Below are 25,050 nucleotides of genomic sequence, written 5' to 3'. Positions count from 1 at the left end.
CTTTTCAGTTTTAATTTGTATCCATATATTAATTTCTTTTTGTGCCCATATTTTTTAAAGTTTTATTTGTATTTGTGCACATGTGTTTACCGTCACGTGACATTGTATAATTAATCAATGATAGAAAAAGTACATATGGCATATTTATGTTTTATGGCTAAACTTTGTATCATATATTTATATTTTTAGTTTGTACCAACTTTTAGTTTGCAACCTTTTTTTTTTAATTTGTAGTATTTTCTTTTTAGTTTTTATTTTGTACCCATGTATTAATTTCTTTTTGCTCCCATATATTTTAAAATTTCATTTGTACTCATATTTTTTTAAACTTTTATTTGGACCCTAATTTATTTATAATGTACCCATTCTTCTTTATAAATGTACCACTTTGTTAAATGTGAAATGTATCAATTTTTTTTTTTAAATGTACTAATTTTTTTAACACTATGGATATATTCTTTTGCCATTTATTATTTCTTATTGTTACATAGTTTTTATCCATTTATTCAATCAAAATGTTTGAATTTTTTTTATTGTAGCCGTTTATAATACTATTATAATGAGGAATTTTAAATTTATAGGATTATAAAACTCATAAAATATTAAACAATTAATGTCAAAACTATAAAAATATAAATATTAATGAGGTGTACAAAATTAAAGGACTTTGATCAAACTTTGAATACTATTAAAATTTTAGTCAAAGAGTATTAAGGACTAGGGATCGCATTCAAAATATCTCTTAAACTTATTATCACTTAAATGCTCTGAGGAATAAGACTGATTTGCCTGCATAGGACATTGTGGTATTTCGAACGAACCACAAGATGCCATGTGTTTCAATTTTCACTGGGCATCGCCACTGGTTTGTTACACAAGGGTGGAGTTTCAGATGGATAAGTCTCTCTTTAGAGACGTACAACAATATCAAATGAATGATAGCAGGGGAGAATCTTATTAAGGGCAAGTGCCCCTTCAAGTTTTTGTCCTCGAAAAAATAGTGATCTGACTAGGAATCAGGGTCTCGCTTAAATTGTAGTCACTTTTTGTTACTCAATACAACATTAAATCGGATTATGGCAAACGATAATCAACTCACTACCACCATCAACTTCACCACTGGCTCCTCATCCAAAACCACCAGGAGGCAAATATAACAGAAAGTTTAGTTGTATAGTTGATTTTGGCAGTTTAAGAAGAAGAATTCCCTCCTTCCATATGTCTAAAAACTTGACCTTTCAACCCTATGCATATATATAATTTATCTATTTGTTCATAATAATAATAATAATAATAATAATAATAATACTAACAACAACAACGCTAAAGATACAATTAAAAGGAAAAGGATCCTCTCCGAATCCTCTTTATGGAGATCCGGGGGATCCATCAATCATGGCCGTTCATCATACATCGTGCGATCATAAATCATTTTAAATTTTAAATTTAATATAAATAGTATCTAACGAAAACTAACTGCATGATGTACGATGAACGGTCGTGATTGATGGATCCTCCGGATCCCCACAAAGAGGATCCAGAGAGGATCCTTTTCCCAATTAAAAGAGCACAACGGGTGAGATTGTACACTATGTGTACACTAAGCGCAATGAATATGAGTTAATCAAATGCTCAATAATATGCCTCTTTTTAGAATTTTACAATAACCTGCACCTGTCATTACCGTTGTGCCAAATGAATTGTATTTCTAGCTTCGCTTCGGAATGATAGAGCCTACCTAGCATGGTTTGATCCCATTTCAAAGTTCAAACACCACCTTCCACGCTCTATAGGACACTGAGTCCAACTCCAGTAGTGAATCTTACTCTGCAAGGACCACCACTGGCACAGTTGATTAGCACTACATTCAATTAATTAGTTAACTATTGCATAAACAAAGATCAATTAGGGCTTTGCAGCCGCATGATCAATTAATATATAAATAATCAATGGGATTATTCTACAAATATAGAATGCTGAGGCGTGAAGGTGGGTGTTGTGGTTTCCGACTAAAAGCAAATCTTTGGTCTGCAACAGAGAGATCTCTGCCGCACACGAAAAAAGAAAAAACTGATCATTTTATATCTTAGGGTAAGTGACTCTAAATTTCTTGTTTAAACCATTGAGTATAAAACCTAAAGCAAGTCCGAGTGGGAATTGTTCATGAGACGTAGACTGTAGTATTTCTTATTTGTATTATAAAGAGCTTAAGCTATAACATATATAATTTTTACTGCAAAAACTACAGGTCTTTCATTTGAACTCGCTTATAAGAGGCTGGATATCAATAACCAATTTTCAAGTTTTGTGGTTAATGTTGATGGATTTATATACTGCCTTTCTATTTCTTTATGAGTAATCTGCAATGGATATTTTGTTTATTGAAATTTAATTATTTACAGTAACTAGTACAATCTTAGGTTATCACCAATGCACATAAAATGTTGGAAGTTGGAATGAGTAATCTGCAATGGATATTTTGTTCATTGAAATTTAATTATTTACCGTAACAAGTACAATCTTAGGTTATCAGCAATGCACCTAAAATGTTGAAGTTGGAATTACATATGACCGTAGAGTTAAGTGCAAAGTCATATTTGATTGGCATTTGACTTAAATAGTCAAATATATAAGGTAGACACTAAACCCTAAAGTCATATATGACCATGCATTTGACTTCGAACGTTTCTTACTTTTATTTGATGATATAATATTTTGAATAAAATTTGACTTCAAAATTAACTTCATGAATTTTAATTTTTACCTATTAGATTGGGGATAACCTTCGGTGCACTGTTATGCTTGTGATTACTACTTTATCTTTGCTTAATTATGTGGTGTTAGAGTGGTACCACTTATTAATGAGTTAAATTTAGTGGAAATGTCTTAACTAATGCCAAGAAAAAATATAACATGAGAAATTAGGGTAATGTTAGGGAGACCAAATTTTTAAACCAATTTGCAAACCAAATGATGTGGTTGTAGATGATTGAATTATTAATTAAGTATCGATTATCGTGTTTGTTTCTTATTGGTGACACATTATTGAGTTTGCAAGGTTTAAAATTTAGTTTCCCTAACATTTATCCGAAAAATTAATCGTGTCGAAACAAAGTAAAATATGCCCTTGGAGTTTTGTGGGATGAATGCGATGTGGAATTAAAAAAAAAATGGTAAGCCACTGGGATTTGTTCAGTGGTGAGGATGTAAAAACGAGTAGACTAAATTCAGTGTTCAAAATTCTTCGACGTAATCAAATAAATAAATAATAGATAAATACTCCTTTGACATCCATCACTGTCTTAGCTCAGAACTATTCGCTGGAATAAAATTCCAGTCCCCACTTCCCTCCATTCTAAATTGAACAGTATAGCACATTGGAGATCGCCATCTTTGGTTGCTTGTGCTCCAAGAGACTTGTATAAATAATGGGAATGAATCGAATGATTGAGTATTTCAACCTAAAGAGGTCTCACTTGAAACTGGAAAGGGCATTCAGGACAAAGTATGATGAGTGCATTAGTGGGGAACCTTCCACCGCCCTTTGCATGGAGGAACAATCCAGTGTCTAGCTTTAGCGCCACATATACATTTACCTGATGTTGATGTGTTACAGCTTATATATATTTCTATAACATCGACGCATGCAGAAGTGGTGGCGACCCACTTACTCAACATACAAAAACTCCGGTGGAAAGAAGTGGACTTTCCACCAAATTGACATCCCATCGATGTGCGACTCAAGGCCCCAGTGCACCATCATTTGGTCAAGCTTTGCAGGTCTTGCGGTTTCCTTCGAAAGTTTTGTGGATTGGCCACTTAAACCTTATGATCCTTTGAGACAATTACGCGTGTGCCAATCTAGCCCAATAATGTGTGCACTAAATCATAATTAAAGAGTTCATTTGTAATTAATTAGATTCTCAGTCAAAAATGGTTAGAAAGGAAAAACAAAAAACAAGCTTCAAATTTGTCTCCTTGCTTCCTGTTTCTCTCCATCATCTCTTCCTCGATTCTCAGCAAAGTAGGCACTTCGAGTCTTCGACTCCACTGTGAAGGATAAACAATTTTCTTTCCTTCTCTCTTTGTATGCAACGATTTATGAACTCATTGATTTAACTTCATACTGGAATTTCAACTTAGGGTTCTGTTTAAGATCTTTGAAAATCAAAACCCTATGAAAGGAGCAAGACTTTCCATAGCGTGGGCTGTTATAGCACTTTCTTTAACGCTATTGTAGGCTCCTATAGCATTTTTGAAGTGCTATAAAAACTAATTTGTGGTGCAGTGACATGATCTTGTACTCAGACATATTCTTAATTCACATAAATCCTCGATACACTAGACTGCCCTATATATTGTCAATGAGGCATAAAATGAAAGTGTAGACCATTTTATGGTATCAAGAATTTGTCTTAGAAAGTGTGTGTGGATAAAGTAATAATGATGGATTCTCAAAAACATAGTATGGAAATATCCCTATTTCTATATATATCAAAAAATTTGGTAGTTGCACTATTAGGGTAGCTCTTACACCTAGATTTCTCAGTTAGATTTCGTAGGATCAAGTGAGATCAAAATACATAGAATCACATAATTCTGTAAGAAGTATTACAAATGATCTGATCGGATTTCCTTTTAAGTTTTTCTCCAAGAGGAATTTGTTTTTTGTTCTGCACTTCTACTTAGTGGGAATAAAGATTGAAAGAGAGAAGGGGACCAATGTAGAAGATGGGGTTGAAAGGAAGTTGACAATTCTTTTGTCTTGGCAAAGGGTTGCTTTAGAGCAAAGGCTTGACGTACGCCATTATCAAAGTGAAGGAGTTGGGAAGATAGCGTGGAGAAGGGGGTACTTCTAAGGACGGAAGGAGTTCTAATTATTAAACCTCACACACAACCGCCCATTGTCTCATGTCTGCACCCATATTTCCTCGTATTGGTGTTCTTGTCCTCTTCTAGTTGGCTCCTTCACATACATGTCGTAAGGCTTGTAGCAGAATGTTTATAAAATGAAACATAATGTATTTGGTAGGGATTAAATTAGAAATTTCCAAGATTATATGATGAGATTATATATATTTAAAACCATATTACAAACGATTTTCATCCTTTACAATTGGATTCATATGATAAGTGATGTATGATAAAACGCAATTGTTCAAATGATATTTGGGACCATGCTGTGAGTACAGTGGGAAGATTACTTCTTCGATTATGCTGTTTGATCCTACGTGATCGTTGAAAAACATTAGTAATGATGTTGAACTATTCAAAGGTCAACACTTATGTAAATGAAAACATGCATGTTAATCTACTAGTATATGAATGACATTCCAAATGTTCTGTTGTGATTATGCACTACTATAATTACTATTAATATCCAATCATCATCAGTTGCTAATTCTTACCATTTAATTGGACAAGGGTATCCACACTTTTTCGTTCCAGAATTCTTTTCATCCCCATCCTTTGTCATTTTTGCAAACTAGGCTTATATATTGTCCATTTATTTCACAACCCAATGTAAGTCTAGAGCTTCTGTTACCTTTTCGAGCCTAACCTATTATTATTATATATCTTTTAAGATTTTTATCGCTCATTTTACAAATAGGCAAATATGTAATTAAATTTTTTATTAAAAAGTGAGTGGACAAATAAGAATAAGGTGTGAAAAATAGCAATCTTTGTTTTTTTATAAGGTTTCACAGCAAGTTTGAAGATGTTATACGATACGTAATACATTATAAAAGCATTGTGGTGCTAAGGTTATTATCATTCGATGATAAATTTTGAGATTTTCAATTTTTAGTGGATTCGAAATTGCTATTGATTTCTGAGTTAAATTTATAGGTTCGATTTGTCTGTATATCTCGATGAAAGCATCACCGTGTTCCCAATCGCTTGTATGAAAAGCCAGAACTAAATTAAATGCAAGAATGAGGCAGGAGCTAGGAGGACCAGCAGCTGATCGTCTTTCCACTGTCAATTGAGGGGGTCCCCTGCATCCCCAGAATAATTGGATTTGTTCGGGATATAAAGAAGGAGACAACATGAGAGCAACTCTAGCCCAAGCACATAGGCTGGTCCAAAGTGGGAAAAATAGGCTGACACCCTTTAAAAACTCTCTAGCCGATCCAAATAGGCTGGCACCCAGCTCAAGCCAGCTTGTAGGCCGGCCCAAAACGTGTTGAGTAATGTGCTGGGCTATGTGACGTCACATTGGCGTCAACATGACGTCACAAGCCACTATTGATTTTTTTTTTTTTGCATCAGGCTTCCCATGCTCGCTTGGGCGTGCGTTCTCGACAGGAAAAAGGCGGCTGGGCCCGCCTTTGCAGGTGCAACAGAGGGGAGCGGGAGAAGCCACGTGGCTCGTAGGCTGTTGGATTTCCAACGACTAGTTTTCTGGACCGTTGGATTTCCAAAGGTAAAAAAAAAAATTTGAAATTCAAACCCAACGGCTAGTGATGTGGCACGTTTTGGGCTGTTCGATCCCAAGATCAACGATCCACGATTTTCGCCCAAAAATAGTAAAAAAAAAGGTCAGAATTATGACCGTTGGCCACGTGTCCACATCTGGACTGTTGGATTTGAATCTTTTTTCAAATCCAACGGTCTAGATTAATTAACTTAATAAAAATTAATAAAAAATTTTGTTTAAAAATTCAGAAAAAATAATAAAAATATTCATTTCTTTTTTCTATAAATGCCTAACCATCATCTTCCACCTTACACTACATTTCAATATTTTCAACCAAAGCTTTCATATACTTTCACATTTCAATATTTTCAACACATGGTGCGTCGAGATTGGTTGAAAATCTTGTCGGAAATCTATCCACAAAATAGTATTTTTGGATAATGACACATGGCGTGACAAGATTGGTTAAAAATCCTATCCTAATTTGGCTTTTTTTTTTTTTTTTTTTTTTTGTCAAACGATAAATTTGTTAGTTTAGATGTTAGATTAGAGAATCGACAAGAGCTCGGAACCCAAAGTAGACTGTAGAGATTACACCTTCTGCCATCACATGCAGCTTGGAACCCTAATTTCACCGACACCAATTTCTGCCCTAGAGGATCAGCTTTGTCAGTGGTGTCTTGATAATTTCTTACATAAATAGACTGTAGAGACTACACCTTCTGCCATCACATGCAGCTTGGAACCCTAATTTCACCGACACCAATTTCTACCCTAGAGGATCAGCTTTCTGCAGAAGTTGACATCCCCGTCCAGGTTTAATTTAGAACACCTTATTTAAGTGCTGCCTAAACACGCCCTATCTTAATCACGTCAACGCCCTAAAATCAAAATAATTGTGTTTTAAATTTCTAGACAAGTTACCCCTTATATATAAAAGATATCAAACAGCTTCTATGCCATTTTAAATTCTTCCATTCATTCCCCTGTCAATATCGACCTAGAACTAACTGTGATATACAATCTGGCCTCGTAATCTGCAGTAAAACGGTGGTACTACGGCGCAATGTACAGATTGGTGTAGTATAACATAAATCAGTCGTCTAAATATTTTGTTTTTCTACGAGAGTTTGACATATTATATAGTTAAATTATTAACGACAATTATTGAATGTATTGTTATGACTTTGTGCTCCACAACCATTGTCTTCTTTCTTCGTATTGTTATAAGTAGAGGTATTAAATGAGCGGGCCGGCACGAGCACAGCACGTGCCCACTTAAATCAGGCACAACACTGTCATGTCCACTTTAAATAAGTCATGACATAACACGATTCGTAAAAAGTGGATAGACCGAACCTAAGATTTAGGCTCAATGGACCGAGCACAGCTCGCGACCCTGACCCATTATGAGTAATCTCATTTCTTCATTATTTTTTAATTGCAAACATACATTTTAAGGTTAGTAAGAATTAATGTCAGTGATATTTAGCTTAATAACATGTTCAAATAAGTTTTTTTAAATTAAAAATTAAAACAACTAAAGTTTGTTTTGTCAAAGTAAGCCTGTTTGGAGAGGCGGCCCAAGTCTTAATCGGCTAGGGCTAGAACTGAGCTGGGCTTAATATTTTATTAAGTAAATCGGCCGATTTGTTTATTAAGTAGGCCGTCTCAAGCACGGCTAAAGCCCACATGGGCCGACTTTAAGGTTCGGCCAGGCCCGTTTGACACCTCTAGCCATAATTATGCAACGAGGCTACAATCATCACATCATTGACGGTTGTTTCTTTAGTATACTAATATATTAGATAATCATTAACATCAAGGCATGCCTTCTGTAGCGATGTAAAGTTAGTCTCGTAAAAGATGGAATTTTGCAAGAGTTTATAAGATGTTGGGTTACTCTCTATATTGTCAATTGATTTTATGGTGGAATCTCAAATTTTTTAATAATATCAAGGTTAGGTTCATCCACGTGTGAAACCCAACGGCCACATGTGCTCCACGTCACTCAATTCGAAAATTTGCCACACGCAAGAGAGTATACGAGGATGTGAAGGTAAAAGAGTCACACAATGATGTAAGAAGAAACCTTGTAAGAACTTCTAAGTGGTTAGGTTACTCACAAAACCATTTTCAATGCAGACAACATGTAATGTGCATGCAGCTTCTCCACTATAGATATACAAACTCAGGACCACCATCACCATGCATGTTGGCATCGTCACTTTCCTATCTACCTTTCAGTACACGTACATGGCATGTATATATATCATAATGAAGGCTTCAAAGTACCATCTTGGAGGCAAGTTTAGATCGTGATCCGTGCTTGCCGATCAGCAAATATTAATTGGGACCAGTAGCACTGCCACCACAGAAAACCACTTTTAACCTCTTTCATGCATTCGTAACCTCATTAATGTATTTTGACAATAATTCACGATGTTTCATGTCGAGACTAACATCGATGTTTTTGGAGTGTCACAATGCGAAAATCAGCGTGATGCCATGTATTTTTCTAATACTTTGACACGCTATCCCTCTCATCATAGCATGCTAAAACATCGTTGTTAGCCCCAAAACTAGCCTTGCTTCTAAATTATTTTGAAAGAGTGGGCAAAATGTCGGCAAAATGCTTGTAAAAAAAGAGGATCTAGGAAAGAGTAGACCCCAAAACCTTAAATTATTTTTTTGGAAATTACTACAACAAAGTAGGCAATTATATATGAAGGTCAATGATGCATGGAGTTGAAAGTTTACAAAGGTTATTACCAGTAAGATCATGTGTAAATTTTGAACTCTACTAATGAACGTGTTCTTACCACTAATAATACGTTCATATATGACTACCATCCTGTTTTGTACTAATTTCTATAAAAACAATTTAGGCCCCACTACTTTTTTCTAGAATTTTTTATTTTTTATTTTTTTAAATTATTCTGAAATAGTAGGCGAAGCGTGAGAAAAGCCGAATTTCATCCTACTCATCAGTTATGTGATGTACTAAAATCCCAAAACCCTAAACCAAGAACCCTAGAACTCGGAGAAAATTTTGCAAAGTAGCCAAATTTTGAATATCTTAAAGAATTTTAGTAAATTATTTTCAACTTTTAGAGCTTGACCACTTAATGGGAGTTCAAACATTGTTCGAGAGGCCTCAATACTGAATATATTTCTGAATCTTAGAAACGGGAGCTAAAAGCCCTTAATGTGCTTAAAAAAGCTAGTTTTCCAAATTGCCCCTAGACAATTAACAGCACCCCAGTTTATTATATCCCGTCATAAAATAAGAAATTAGCAAGTCCAATTTCCATCTGAATTTCGCTCTCATCAGATTTGAATATATACCAAAGGGAAAGCTGGGGAAGATGTAGATCATGAATTGGCAGCTTTTGAAGGAGTGCGATACCAGTTGTCTGCCACTAAAGTCTAGAATATCATATCTACAGATACTGAATATTACGGTGGCAACAACATAAAATTTCATCTAATTATTAGCTAGCTAGCTAGTTTAACAGAATATTTCAAATTAACCAGACGAATTTTCAAACTTAGTTAATTATCTGCATATACATGCACGCATAAAGTCAAAGAATCTCTCCACTGATCTCTCAGAGGTAGATATGCTAGTTAGAGAGAGAGAGAGAGAGAGAGAGAGAGAGAGAGAGAGAGAGATTATGAACTAGCGCATTTTATTTCTACGGCTTGTTCAATTCAATACACATTCATTCACCTTATCTTGGTTATTCGCATGTGAAATCTTCATCACGGACGTACGTGCGTACAGAATCTCCACTACCTCTCTCTCTCTCTCTCTCTCTCTCTCCCATATTGGGAGAATAAACAGTTCCGCTACAGCCAGCATACTATAGTCCAAGGGCATAAATCCCACGTACCTTCAAATCCATATAATTGTTGTCTCCCGTAGAATAATTTCAAGATACGAACTATGGTTTTGATCACTCAACCCATCTACTTTTCTTGGGGTTCACATTAGTTTCCACAAAACCTCACTCAATCTCAATGGTAGCTAGCCTAAATGCATGCTCACTACAACAACAACAACTGAGAAATATATATAGTTACTGAAATTAGTTGTTTAAGGCATATCAATAGCTAATGAGGTTATTGGCCACGATTAGGCGTTTTACCCACCCCATACTCTGTACAGCTAACCTTATCCCTAGTGGCTATCGTGAAACATCATGTCAAACAGTATAGATTCAGATTTTAATGTGAATGGTTTGAAAATATCAGCATTCTTCTAAAACATAATTTCAAATTCAAAACCAGCTAATGATATCATCAACTAAAAAGTACAAATTAAGTTGAAACGTACATCATATAAATGAAAAACCAACATATATTACCCACATTGAAACAACAATTGTCTCCCATCTCTTGTATACCATTATACCAAATTAACCCCATGTTTCCCCTCTAAACACACCATCCCCAAGAACAAAAGAAGAAAAACAAAATTAGTTCCTTCTCATCATAGATAAAGTAAACCCACCAACCCCAACCTAGCTAATTATAACCAATACATATGAGAATTAGGAAACATTGTCATGCACATCTATACATATACCAAATAAACACACCAACTTACTGAACTAGAGAGGAGCCGTTTGCACCAATGGAGGAGACTTCAGCTCTGTGTAGAAGATGTTGATTACGATTATGATCATGATGATCGTTGATAGTACTCGAGGCAGTGAGACGAAGAAGATCCGAGGTTCCTCTCAGCGCAATTTAGGGGGGATTCTCAACCCTTGATTAATAAAACTTATCAAGAAGCTGATTCTCTTATTGCTGCTGACATGATCACTCCGATCCCAGCTCATGCCATCTTCTTTCCAATACTGTACCCTTGAACTTTCTTTTACAAGTTTTTCCGATTTTTTTCTTGTTTTTTTTTCTTTTTCTTGGGCTTTCTAAAACCACACTCCAATTCACTAAAAACCAATAACCAACCAACTATTAAAAACCTAAAAATGACTCTAATTAAGGAAAAAGGAAGTTTTGAGATCGAAAAATAACGTTGACGATGAAGTTGGGTTTTGCTAGATCAGTGAAGAGACTGAGGACCCAAGATTTGCCGGATCATGCCAATTAGAACCGAGAGTCGATGAGTTCCAGTAAAGAGTAGGATCTGAGAGCCCCATTTGCTCCGTGATCTGATTCTGGCAATTCATACTACCATTCACATTACTGCTGCCATTGTTATTATTCCACTCTAACCTGTTTTGGCCACCATGATCTTCTACTTTCACGTCTTTCGAGGCACTACCATCCTCGCCGTTGCTTCCGGCTGCTATTTGAAGATCTTCAAATGGTAGCAAGGACTGGAAGTATTGGTTATGCTGATGAAGCCCTCTAGTTTGAATATCTTTGAACGCACCGCCATTGATGAATTTAGAAGCAAGCACAGAAGCCACAGTTGGAGCCGTGGCGGATGGGGAAGTACTAAACATGGAACTATAATTGGAAGGAAGCGATGAATTTGAAGCGGGATTAAACCGGTTTCGATAATTATCACTGGATATCATATTAGTACCTGAGGATGATGAAAACCCTAATCCCAGCTGAGCCTGATGATTCAACTGATGAAGATCAAACCCTGAAGCAGTATCCATAAAAGGGTTACTAGACAACCCATAAAATAGCGGATTGATTTGATCGATATGGGACGGGTGTGAATTAGGGTTTGAATTATTATTATTAGCAGCAGCAGTGGTGCTAGGAACTGAACAGGAAGAAGACGGAGTTCCTCCATCCATGGCTGATGATGTTGAAGATGTTGAGCCAGGCCTCTTCACGCGCTTGTTCTTTCGGCACCCTCCACCGACTGGAACGTTGCGGAGGGTCCCACCTCGGGTCCAGTAGCGCTTGCAGGCCTTGCAGAAGTGCCTCGGCTGAGACAAGCTGTAGTTGTTGTAGTAACAGAACTTGGTGTTTGACGAATCGCAGCGAGGGCACTTTAGGGCTTGCTGTTGGAGCTGGAGTTGTTCTTGACCTGGTTTCTCCATTATCCGATTCGCCGGAGACGACGTCGATGAAGACATAGCGTTATTGTTGTTTTTCAAGCCCTTTTGATGATGAATATCATCGATTTGAATATCCTGCTGCATCTACAAAGATCGAAGGGAAAGGAAGGAAAAGGAAAAGAAAGAAAGAAGGTTAAGGCGGTGGTGCTAGGGTAAAAATAACTACATCACAGGAGAAATATTCTGTTCCAAGAGCTAAACAACAAAAGTTGTGTCATGGTTTGTCTAATAATTGAAATCTAGAGAGAGGGAGAGAGAGAGAGAGAGAGAGAGAGAGAAGGGAACCTGTGGCCATTCGTTAGTAGTTGAAGAGATGAGTAGAGCCATCTTCTCATGATCACAGTTGCTCAACATGTTTTTTCTCTTTGAGAAGAGAATCGTTGAAACAAAGAGTAAGCGGACAAAGAGCAGGTGGCGACGTGAGTCTTTCTTGATGGAGTTGAAATATTATGACTATGAGAGAGAGAGGGGGAAGGGAGGGAATTTGTGTTGTCTGATTAGTATGAGTAATGTTATTCATACTATGTTTTTATACCATATTTCTATACCATTTTAGGTGGCATCTAATGTGGACGATCATATCATTTGAAAAATTTGCAAAACCCAAGAAAATAAAGGAAAAAGACTCTTTGTATAACATAATCATCATTTAATTAATTAGTTTTTCTTAATTATTAGTTTATTAAATAATGAACTAAATTTAAAAATCTAATTAATTCAAATGATATGACTATCCACATCAAATGTCACTTCAGATGGTATGAAAATATGATACAATAATATGATATAAATAACATTACTCGATTAATATTAGATGAGAATTAGTTAAATAATTGTAATTAGTTATTAAGGGTTAATTACTTTGAATCTAATTTCACGTGATGGTAGTGGTATAAAATCGGTTTTGAATATTATAATTGGAATTAAAGAATGGGAGAGAATATTGAGGACATTCGAAATGTGACGTTGGAGATGAGTATTCGGGAGGTTCAAGAAAGAGAGAGAATTGTACTATGGAATTGAAGCTAATCACGTTTAAATAACACATTCCTATGATTAACAACATACATTGCTTTAATTTGCGTAGAGATAGCAGCAGACTAGATAAAGAGTAGAGGTCCAATATCCGATGCGGTCTTCGTAGCAAAATCTCACTTCCTCTTTCTTGCTTTTCTTTTACTTTGTTTATTTGATAAAGTTAAGTATGTATCTGTATACTATAGTCTATAGCACAAACGAGAAATGCTAAGTAGAATGATCTTAAAAATGAGACTTTTCATGTATTTTTTATCACTTTACAATGTAAAAATTTTCTTATTAATATTATAAAATATTATGTTAAAAATATAATGTGACAGAAAATTCCACTTTTAAACGACTCATCTTAACATTTCTCAGTACATATATGACCCTCAGCTCCCATGTATCAACATGTTACCTATCCCCATTTCCACAACAATAGTTTAATAATTATCCAAACTGAGTTGTGTAATTATTAATTTGATGGGACATCATATTGTGGAAAATGATTTCTCTTCAATAGCAGCTTATAAAAAGTGGATGAAAACGAGCTTACAAATATGTTAATCATCTTGTTAATTATGGAAAGTGGCAAGTGGTATTTGTACTAGTAATGCTAGATAGATTAAACTTGTAGATTAAATTTACAAACAAAATGATTTGTCACCAATATGAAAGAGCATGTTTATCAACGCTTAAGTAATTATTCAATCATCAACTTCTATGTAATTTAATTTACAAAATTTAGTCTATAAATTTAGTAGTCTTAGCATTACCTTTATATTAATTGTATATATATTTTTTCTACAATTTATAGGTCTTTTTGCATGAATAAATTGCTGACCATAATCCGTAAATTGCGCTGTGAAAATCAACGTAATCAGTTGTTCGGATTAACAGTCTAACAACCCTAACTAATATCCTATGTTGTCTTCTCTAACTTGTGGAGGCATGTAGTGAACTAATGGTAGGTAGGGTTGGAGATTATATGCAATAGAAAGGAGGATTATAATAAGCACAACATATGTATAGGAGGGAAATATAGACCCGGCTTCTCTGCCCTCCCACTTCCCATACACTCTCATCCCTTTTTATTTTGTGCGGACACGGTTAAGCCACATCAATATTTTATATTTATTTTTTCTATAGAGATAATAAGACAAGAAATAATAATAATATAAAATGTTAACGTGATTTAACCATGATCGCGAAGTAGGAAGAGATGAAAGTGTATGGAAAATGGGAGGGCTGAGAAGCCAGGTCCGGGAAATATTCATTCCAAATAGGAATTGGTGGAAACTCCAAAAAGAAAAAGACAAGAGGGCACCATGTGGCGGTCAACATCCCAGAGACTACTGAGAACACAGACCAAAGACCACCAGGCTTTATTACCAAGAAAAATAAAAACAGAAATAAAAAAGCAAAGAAAAACCGTTAATGGTGTCACAAAGAAAGAGAAGGGAGAGATATAACTGTGGAAATCGAACCAAAGCTAGCATACAGAGCTGCAGTTTCTATCAAAAAAGAAAGAAAAAAAAATTAGAGAGCTGCAGAAGCAGAAGTGAATTGCATGTGGAGGGCAGCTCATCGGCTCCTAAAAAGAAAAAGGCATTCGGAGGAGGGAACAAGCGGATTTTGTAGTCTCCCAAGGGATCTTCTCCTCCTTCCTTACAACCCATCATTATTCTTCTCCCAGTGATCACCTCTCTCTCTCTCTCTCTCTCTCTCTTACAGGATACAATGTTATGCATGTTGCTGCTCTTTACTAGATTGAGATCATGTATATTCTATCATCTGGTGTAAGACTTTTTTACTACAGAATTAAAGTAGCTGCTGGCACGTTAAGGCAATTTAGATCCTACAACTACAACTTGGTTAATTTAATTGCAACACCCAATTTTACTATTAACCAAAATTGAAGCCACCCACCTCATGAACAATAGTTATCCAAAACATGGATATTATCTTAATCTACTTTGGTTGGTGTTTGCTAATAGTTTTTTGGGTTTGAATTATGACAATAATGCTGGTAGCTGTAGCTCATGGACAAAGGTACTATATTGGAGGTCCACTGATAGTCCTGGTGGGTGCCCATATTGATATAGGTGGTCAATTGTAAATTAATATTCACTCTCTAATATATTGCAATGGTATATACTTATTAGTACAAGAAATCGTTTCTTGTAAAACTCGAGTAAGAGTATCCTATCACGTCATGACAATTTGTATTTTGAATTTAGTTAACTTCAGTGGCGGAGTTTTATAACAATAGGGTCATAATTTTGGTAAAAATAAATAAAAATTTCATTGAATCATTTTGTCGAGCTTCAGGTGGGTACCCCTTGAGTTATGCTGCGTTCTTCTGAGGCCTATCAAGTGAGGTTTTTTCATCAAATGTTGTTGCACATCATAAGGTCACATACAAGAAATAGAAAAAGAATGACAAAAGAAAGAAAGAAGAAAATCTACAACCATACATAAGAAGCCGCAGCTGTATATATGGGTCACACACAAATATATATATATATATATATATATATGTAAACATATAATGGATGTATGAAGCTATTTACCTATGATCCCATACTCCGCCACTGATTAACTCTATTATGATTTCTTTCGGTGTGAGAATTGCGCTAGTTAATAACCTTAACTAGCCAAATTTGTTTCCTACAACAATGTGTAGGAATTTTCATTTTATGTATCTTACATGTAAAAGTGATGTACGGTAATTAAACAAAAGAAACGTTCACACAGTTGTGAGTGTGAGGGAAAGCAAGATGACAGGAATGGAGACTGGTTTGAGTAGTCAAGGTAGGGATAGGTGGAGAGTGGGTCCCACTCACCCACACCAATTGTCACAGATCAGTGATGAGGCAGTGACCACACCCAGCAGGCCACAGCCCACCCCCACCACCATCGGACAACACAAGAGATTCCAGTTTGAAAGAACATGAAAGAAACACAAAGCGCACTAAAGGCTTAAAGCTTAGAGAGAAAGAAGCCTCCTCCACCTGTTTCCATTTTAGAGAGAGAGAGAGAGAGAGAGAGAGAGAGAGAGAGAGAGAGAGAGAGAGAGAGAGGAGATTACGGGGATTAGCTGAGCATCAAATCCAAGCCAACCGTATCCATCACAGGCTGACCACCGTTGCAATCCATGCAATTTGCAGTCGACAGACAAAGATCTCACTCCCCATTTCCATCGTCTTGCAATGGATTTTCTGTCTATTTAGTTAATTTATAAAATCATTTATATGAGCACCTATTTCGATTGAGGGTATACCTCAAAAACTTAATCAGTGAAGAGACAAATATATAAGGGTTTTTTTTTTTTTTTTTTTGTCGGAAAAAATATAAGGGCTTCGGGACTCAGAATTTTTTGAAACATATTCTAATACCATATTAGACAACCATTAAATTCAGTTAAAAACCTTATTAAAAAATGTACAACAACATGTATATATCAAGCCAACATCTCGACTTCAACCTCAAAAAAAAAGTTCCATATAATTCTAGGGCATATTAACTTTGGTTGCTTCGATTTTGTGCTGTCCATACACGGAAAGGGGTGCGGATCGAATCAGTACCCTCCTTTTGGAATTTAATTTTTGATCTTGAAATATACCATACATGGAATTTATAAATACAGATAATGATGTGGAAGGAAGAATGCGAATGGAATCTTTCTAGAACTATATATATTCCATTTGGCGACTGCAGATATACATCCATCATGTACCTGCAGCTGTACTGATAATTGTGTAATGCAACGATAATGTGGCCACTTTTTTACACAGAAGTAAGAAGATTAGGTCATCCCCATCGACATGGAGTCATGGACTCGTGTGGAACAATTACAAAAAATGTTAAAAAGTCCCATATCGGTGGGGTGAAGAAAATCAAGGGGGTTTAAATAGAATTACGATACTCTAACTAAAACCAAGGTCTTTTGTGGTAAAACCCCACGCCTGACGAATTGGGCAGGTGGTAAAGGTGAGGACAGTATCGGTGTCATTAGAGTGGGGTGGGTCTGGCGATCTAAAAATCCAACATGGTATCAGAGCCCAAGGTTTCGGGCCCGTGCAAGTCAATGAGCTTGTGTGCAAGCCAACGAGTTTGTCACCGATAAGGAAACAAGTCTGAACTCTTAATATAGAGCTGACCTCTGAGTTTCAATTACGGATGTAGATCTCCACATATGAACCACTAAATGAGGTTACCCGTGAGGGGGAGTATTAAAGTCTCACATCGGTGGGGTGAAGAAAACCAAATGGGTTTAAATAGAATTACTCTACTCTAACTAATATCAAGGTTTTTAATGGTAAAACCTCATACCTAACGGATTGGGCAGGTGATAAAGTTGAAGACAGTATCGATATCGTTAGAATAGGACGAGCCCGACAATCTAAAAATCTAACAAGAAACACATGATGATGACCGACGACCCAGGTAGGGCTAGCTTGGGCATATTCTGCTGGGAGATCGATGACCTAATCACGTCACAATTCCATTTCCACTAACCGATAATACAGATGAGTGCCAAATTAATTAGTACTCAACTGCATGCAATTGCAGCATGTGATTCTATTTCTATATTGTATGCCGTTTAAAGGTGCAGTAGTCAAACAACTCTCTCTGCTGCCTAATAAAGTGATTATGGGATGAAAAAGTATTAAATTCCAACCAAGACGTTCGTTTCAAGCATATAATCTCATTCAGCTCGGCTTTACGTATCAATCGTGGATTTGATCTAATCTTTTACATCACATTCCCTTATTGTTGCTTCAGTATGTGGCATTGATTTATATTATTAGAGCATTTTAATTATGAGACTTTTTTTTGGGTAAGATGATATTTTTTTCTTCTAATTTATTAGGGTATGAATTCCAACTGGAATGTAAGGGGATGGATGGATTACACACTTCTAATTAAGCCAAAGGCAAGCATGCTGATTTGGAGATTTAAACATAAAATCAATTGGCAATATGAAAAATAGTCAAACTACTCATAAACTCATGCAAGGTTCATCGTTTCTCCAATGTGTTCATACTCTCAACATGCCCCCTCATGTATGGCGAATTTTCTAGCCTAGTATATAGACACCACAAACAGGATGATGCGGAGTACATATGGCCGTTGGGCTTTACACATGAGACAACCTACCTTGATATCATGAAAGAAGTTGAGGTTCCACCATAAAACTAATTAGCAATATGAAGAATAACCTAACTACTTATAAGCACTTGCAACTTCCATTCTTTCTTCACATGAGATTCAAGTTGCAGAAACATGGAAAATTTTGGCCGTACTTACATGGCCTTTACTTGAAGGTCATTAGAGAATCTAATTAAATACCTTTTATTATAATGTCAACATAATTGGATGTGCCCTTAAACCATTTTCTTTATTTTCTAATTTGTTGAAGAGAGAGAGAGAGAGAGAGAGAGAGAGAGAGTCCACATGTTGCATGTATGTTGGTAGACATGGATTAGGGCAGCAATGTTGATATATGGAGGTTTCTTCTATGTGAAAATGTATTTTAGTTGATGATTATACTTTATAGTATAATGTTGGATCAAAAAATCGTTAATTAAGACCATAATGGTAATGAGAACGGTCAATCACTCATCCTTAACAAGTTGTCAACAGATCATGCTTTTCCTCTTATATGTTAGGGTAGATTACATTTTACCCCCTCATGTTTGGGGTTGATTTCAATGTCTTACAACATCGTTAAAACATTTCAATTTCATACATTTACTATCATTTTATTTAAATTTCATACATCCGTTAGAAAATATGTTAAGTGATGACATGGTAAATATGGGATCCACATTTATGCTGACGTGGCTGCCAAATTTGTGCTACGTAGCAAATAATAATTTTTATACATTTAAAATATTGTAATAATTTATCCTATTATAAAAAATTATTTTATATATATATATATAATAAAAATGATAATAAAAAAACCCATTTCTTCCCCGAGCCCTTCCCCTTCACTGTAACCCAAACACCCCATCTCCCCCGCAACACCCCCCACCCCCACCCAACACCCATCTCTCTTTCCTGTCAGCCCACCACCGCCACTAACACCAACTTCTGCCACGTCCCACCTCCAACGCCTTTCACGTCCCATCAATGCTCTGTTCGACCCAACCCACGAGCCCCTATTGCGACGAGGCTCCAATCCACTTCCAGATCTCTCATTGCCTTGAGCAACGTGGAGCACTCGAGCCTGATGACCAAGCTTCCCTTGTTGCTTCGTACGAGAACGGAAGAGGCGATGGCCCAACGACGTTGTCGTTGCGGTTTTGGTGGTGAAGGGAGGGGACGAAAGTCGAGGAGGTGAAAAGGGAGGAAAGGGAGAAGGTGAGGGTGGGGTGGGGGGTTGCAAGGGAGGTGAAGATAGTGGAGGAGAGGGAGGTGGGTTGGGGGGGGGGGAGATGGGTTTTGGGTTTGGTTTTTTTTTTTTTTTTTTTTTTTTCAAAATAACTTTTCTTTAATTAATTATTTTTAAATATATATAAAAACAAATATTTGTCACGTGGCACAAACTTAGCAGCCACATGAACTCTTAACGGATAAATTGATGGAAAATGTAACGGATGTATTATATTGAAATAAAATAGTAGGTGAGGTATGAAAGTGAATTTTTTTTAAAATGTTGTGCGAGGTTGCAATAGATCTCAAACCTAAGGTGGTAAAGTGTAATTTACCCTATATATTATTATAAGAGAATGCACATAAATTAAAGAGCATCGAGGGATTTGTAAATCACATATTATCATTCCTTCATAATTCTATATATGGTTTGGTAATCTTACGTTGATATGATTACGTTGCTCTTAAACTCTTTTGTCCATTACGAACGGTACTGCTTAAGGAAAATCAACGACAAAACAAAAAAACATTTATTTTGAGTGGGTATGATTAATCAAAACTATAACAATAATAATATAAAGTTATAAACCTACATTCGTCAATTGGACTTTGGTGCTCCTTGATAAGAAATTCTAGAAATAGACGTCTCGTTTGAACTTGAAATCTCTTATTAAATTAAGAAGAGAAATTGTGAGATTCCCCTTTTTTCTTTTTTTCTTTTTTCTTTTTTAGTTTGAATATTATTTTTAACTAGGATAAGTTATTGATGGATGTGAGCGTTTTACCAAGGCGGACGTTTTATGCATGTACCTATGCATATTGACAATATATACTAATCTGTTTTAAATTTTTTTAGTAATACTTAACTGTATTAATTATCATAAGTGATCATTTACCACAGTGGTAGAAATGTGTTAAGCCAGTGCATGACGGTATGGGTTCAAACTCCGTTGGTAGTTAATCTAATATCTAATCTAACAAAATCTATCATTTAAAAAAAAAAAAAAAAAAAACTGTATTAATTACCAAGCTAAGTTTATTTCCAAGCACATATTATATCTCGGTAAGTGTCATGAGCAAGCTCACGATTAATTTTCATGGCAATTGATTTATATCTATCTATTTTCAAGTCAAGCATGCATGTTTGATTTTGTGTTAATATTTTGACGGACACACACACACTCTATAGTCTTATTTGAGTTGTTCATGGAGAATGAGAACTTTAGTGTTGGGTTATCCAAGGGATATATATGTAAACTGCACATGGAGATATTAGAGCGGAAAGACCATTAGAGGTCACATGGTGAGTTACATTTATATGAAGGATAACTAACATGTAAAAAGATGATGTGATATAGAATTATGTAGCTAAAGCTTTTGATGTACTTATCATGTTTTCTAGCGTGTGCAAAACAACATCACTTGATTGCATATTACATATTGTACTCATTGGGTGACGATGGTTGTTGTTTACCTCTCACTCTTTCTTTCTTTTTTGTTCTGATGTTGTATTAGATGAGTTGGGATTTAAGGATTTTCGAATGGGATGTGATATCCACACACCCTTTTTTACTTCTCACACATCCTTTTTTACTTCTTACACACCCTTCTAATTTTCGGCCGTCGGATCGGATGAATTGAAAAAGATCAACGGACAGAAATTGACAAAGGGTGTGTAAGAAGTAAAATGGGATATGTGGATAGCACATCCCTTTTCGAATTATTTATATCCGAGAAGTTTATTAATTTTCAATCCCATATTTTTTCAAATTTTTATTTTATTTTTAATCGTGCACAAAGTGCATGGTAATTTTTCTACCGATTCCGAGTCCGAAGCATGACGGAAATATTGCTAGATTAAGAGTTCGTGGTTATTTAACCTATCTTTCAACATCAATATTATCATTATGCAACACTTGTTTTTTTGGTTACGAGACAGTTCATTTTCATGGCTGACTCCCCACAACTTGCACACATATTTGTGGCTTGACTTTGTTCAGAATGGACAAATGGCTAGTGACATCTGATTATCAGAGCCGGCCTTAAGATTTCAGGAGCACTGTGTGAAAGTGAATTGGAGGTCCTAAAAAGTACTAAAATTTTTATTTTTTTATATTTTTGTTCAAAATAATAATTTTAGTTTTGAATTGAGCTTCTATAAATTCTAATAGCACAAATAAATTTAACAAATCAACAAGTGGAAAGGTGGCGTATTGTTTTTCCTTAACTATTTAGAGGGTTAGGGTTCAAATTTTCATGTTATTGTGTATATTTTTTATATTATTTTGTGGAAGCTTATGCATTTAATAAAAATATAAACTGAAAAATTATGGAGATGAGTTTCAAACCCATCCCCTAGGCCGATGTAAAGAAACAATAATTCCACTTGCGCTAAGACTCAAGTTTGTAATATTCTACACTTACTACTATATATACGTATATGCATGCAAAATTGAAAAATCAGAGACCCTTCCGATTTGGGGGCCTTGTGCGATAGCACCACTTGCACCCCCTCAGCGCCGATCCTGCTGATTATGATAGTGAGGGTGGTACTATAGCACTTCAAGGTGTCTCACCCTCAACCCCCCTCATTTTCTCCTCAATTAAAGAGGATATATATCATGTTTAACTAATTGTGTAAATGTGATTAGTGGATATGCATTGCATGGTGATGAGAAGTAATTATGATGAGAGAGAGGTAATTATGCCAAACATTGTCCTTAGGTGTGATTAACCCTTTCTTCAACCTTCGTGACATGCAAAGGTTGGACATTTGGTCGGGAATATATCTCTAATTAAATATTAACAAAATCACCCTTTGATTGGTATGATGCTATCATTCTTTCAACATTAAGTAAATTGAATAATAAAACTCAAATTTATAGCTTTAACTTTTCACGGAAAAAAAAAAACTCAAATGATATGGTTAATATGATCAATAACAAATATTTACTACAAAATCTCTCTTTACAAGAAGTTTATAGTTGAGTTTGGTTAAGAGCACAATCCATGCACATGAAATTCTAAATTCAATATCCCCCTCCCACAAATTGTTTGTATAAAAACACAACTCTCTTCGACAACTAGCCAAATTTTTCTCTACCTATTATTAAACTTGCAATAAATTTCAATGCATGCATAATATGCGTGGGTCGTTATGATCTGAGTACAAATCTTTTATCCTCAAAATAAGTGTGACCTCTCTGTGGACCGTGGAATTACTTGACAGACCACCATATAATAATTACTTGAACCCCAATCCTTCTGAGAGAAGCCTCTAACCCGGCCCTATAATTAGTGGTAACTCTACAAGCGTATTCCACATTGTGTGGTCCCCGACCTCTAATTAGGTGCATATTTGTGCTGGGATAATTTGGGCCTACAACTTTTGCCTTATATATTGAGGCCGCAATGACTACTGGTTCCAATGTCGAGCAAGTTTTGCCTAACAAGAAAGGCTCCATGACTTTCGCCACCACTGGGTTGGAACTGCATGTAAGATTGTAACCCAAATAAAACTGGGCTAAGAGTGTAAGGCTAACAAAAATGGGTCAAGAATCTTGGATCAGCTAAGGTTTTTGTCCCTAGTGGACTAGATGGGGCCCAAATGCAACATCATCTGTGAACATAGAAGTACCTGACATAACATATTATTCGTTTGAAATGTCACACTAGTGTATCGAAAGTCACGACAAAGAAGTCGTTCTCAATTTCTCATGCCATGCGTATCGACAAGTCCAAAAACAAAAATCAAAGTCGGGGAAAATGATGTGATGGGATGCGTAAAGCATGGTGCATGCATTCTGTGAGTGTGTCCTTTCTTCAGAAGGCTCCTCGCCCACTAATTTATCTACTCAAACTCAATTATTTAGGTCTACATGTTTGGAGGAAATTCAAAAAACATTTCCATTCTTTCTTTCCCACTATATAAGTTTTCTACCTTTAAATTTCATATGCTAGGGCAACCTAGCCACTTTTCAAATCCCAATTGATACGTTATCTATTTCTACGAATTTGGACACAATTGAACATGTACAGTAAGTATCGTAATTGTTAAGTATGTGCCGTCTCAGTTGGTAACCAAAAGAAGAGATCATAGTCGGTCGGTGCAAGACTCTTCCTCATTTTTTTTTAATTTTATGTTCACAATCAAAAGATCATTAGATTTGCATGTAGTGCAATACATTAATAAGCCCATCCATGCTCTATGTTGCACAAGAACCTGCTCATCGGTTGGATCGTACAGAGGGGGACCTTTTCCTATTTACAAACGACAACGTATAGTCGAGTACTGTGTGGTCCAAGAAGATAGAGAAAGATCGACAGCAGCTGGCTAACATACATTGCTGCAAAAACCAGTGGACCTGGCTTCTCTACTTCATACACTCTTATTCCCTCCTATTTGTGCGGTCACGGTTAAGCCACGTCAACATTTTATATCACTATTTCTTTTTGTCTTATTATCTCTATAAAAAAAATCAATATAAAATGTTAACGTGATTTAACCGTGATAGTACAAAATAAAAGAAGTTGAGAGCGTTTGGAAACTGGAAAGGCAGAGAAGCCGCGTCCAAAACCAGTTGGCTAACACCATAAAATGTAGTGTGAAAAGAAAAGAAAGGGAAGAGGGGGCCAACAAATATGAGCGAGACTCGAAGGACACCAAATAGTAGACAATATACAGTACCATATGTGTCAAAACATGATAGGGCACTCTTGCTACATCATTGGACCATATAGGGTTTCTCTTTCACTTTCACCTTCCAATAATACAATGTAAATGAAGGATTCGTCGCACTCTGTATGAAAAAGACTGTCAATATATATAGTTAAACCTAACTCTTTAATATATATATATATATACACACACACACACACATATATGACTGGCTTATAGGGTTTTAGGCTTCTAACAAAATCACAGATGTACAAATCAAATTCATTTGTACAACCATTGGGTTGTTGATTAGGTTGATCCAAGTCCAACATGTGTAGTTACCTTTTGCTCCATGATTGGATTAGACATAAACTCTATTCTATATAAAAAGGATTTAACTTCGCTGTTAAAAGAATCAGCAGCCCCTCTTGCTGAAAGAATCAGTAGCCTCTTCTGCTGAGAGCCTATCATGGCGCAACACGTGTCCAAGTTGTGATTAAAAAAAATCATAACTTGGA

At 35.9% G+C, this 25,050-nt stretch overlaps 1 protein-coding gene across 1 annotated transcript; it reads right to left on the bottom strand.

Annotated features, from left to right (window-relative positions):
• Window positions 1-10,744: 10,744 nt before the first annotated feature.
• Window positions 10,745-12,917, bottom strand: LOC103944189 (dof zinc finger protein DOF1.4). The gene is made up of 2 exons (XM_009354615.3): window positions 12,757-12,917; window positions 10,745-12,555 (listed from the first exon to the last, which is right to left on the bottom strand). The coding sequence occupies exons 1-2, from the start codon at window positions 12,823-12,825 to the stop codon at window positions 11,488-11,490; spliced, it is 1,137 nt and encodes a 378-aa protein (XP_009352890.1). The 5' UTR covers window positions 12,826-12,917; the 3' UTR covers window positions 10,745-11,487.
• Window positions 12,918-25,050: the final 12,133 nt, after the last annotated feature.

The sequence above is a fragment of a genome, unplaced genomic scaffold (genome assembly GCF_019419815.1).
Source record: "Pyrus x bretschneideri cultivar Hongxiangsu unplaced genomic scaffold, Pyrus_bretschneideri_v1 Contig33, whole genome shotgun sequence".
In the NCBI taxonomy this organism is placed as follows: Eukaryota; Viridiplantae; Streptophyta; class Magnoliopsida; order Rosales; family Rosaceae; genus Pyrus; species Pyrus x bretschneideri.
Note: the sequence above shows the minus strand (reverse complement) of the source record. Positions and strands in the feature narration are given on the sequence as shown.

Bases quoted from the DNA above. Each gene is read 5' to 3' on its own strand.
- LOC103944189 (XM_009354615.3), bottom strand. From the start codon at position 12,825: ATGTTGAGCAACTGTGATCATGAGAAGATGGCTCTACTCATCTCTTCA. The intron at 12,556-12,756 runs GTTCCCTTCTCT...CGATCTTTGTAG, and splicing joins CTACTAACGAATGGCCACAG to ATGCAGCAGGATATTCAAAT.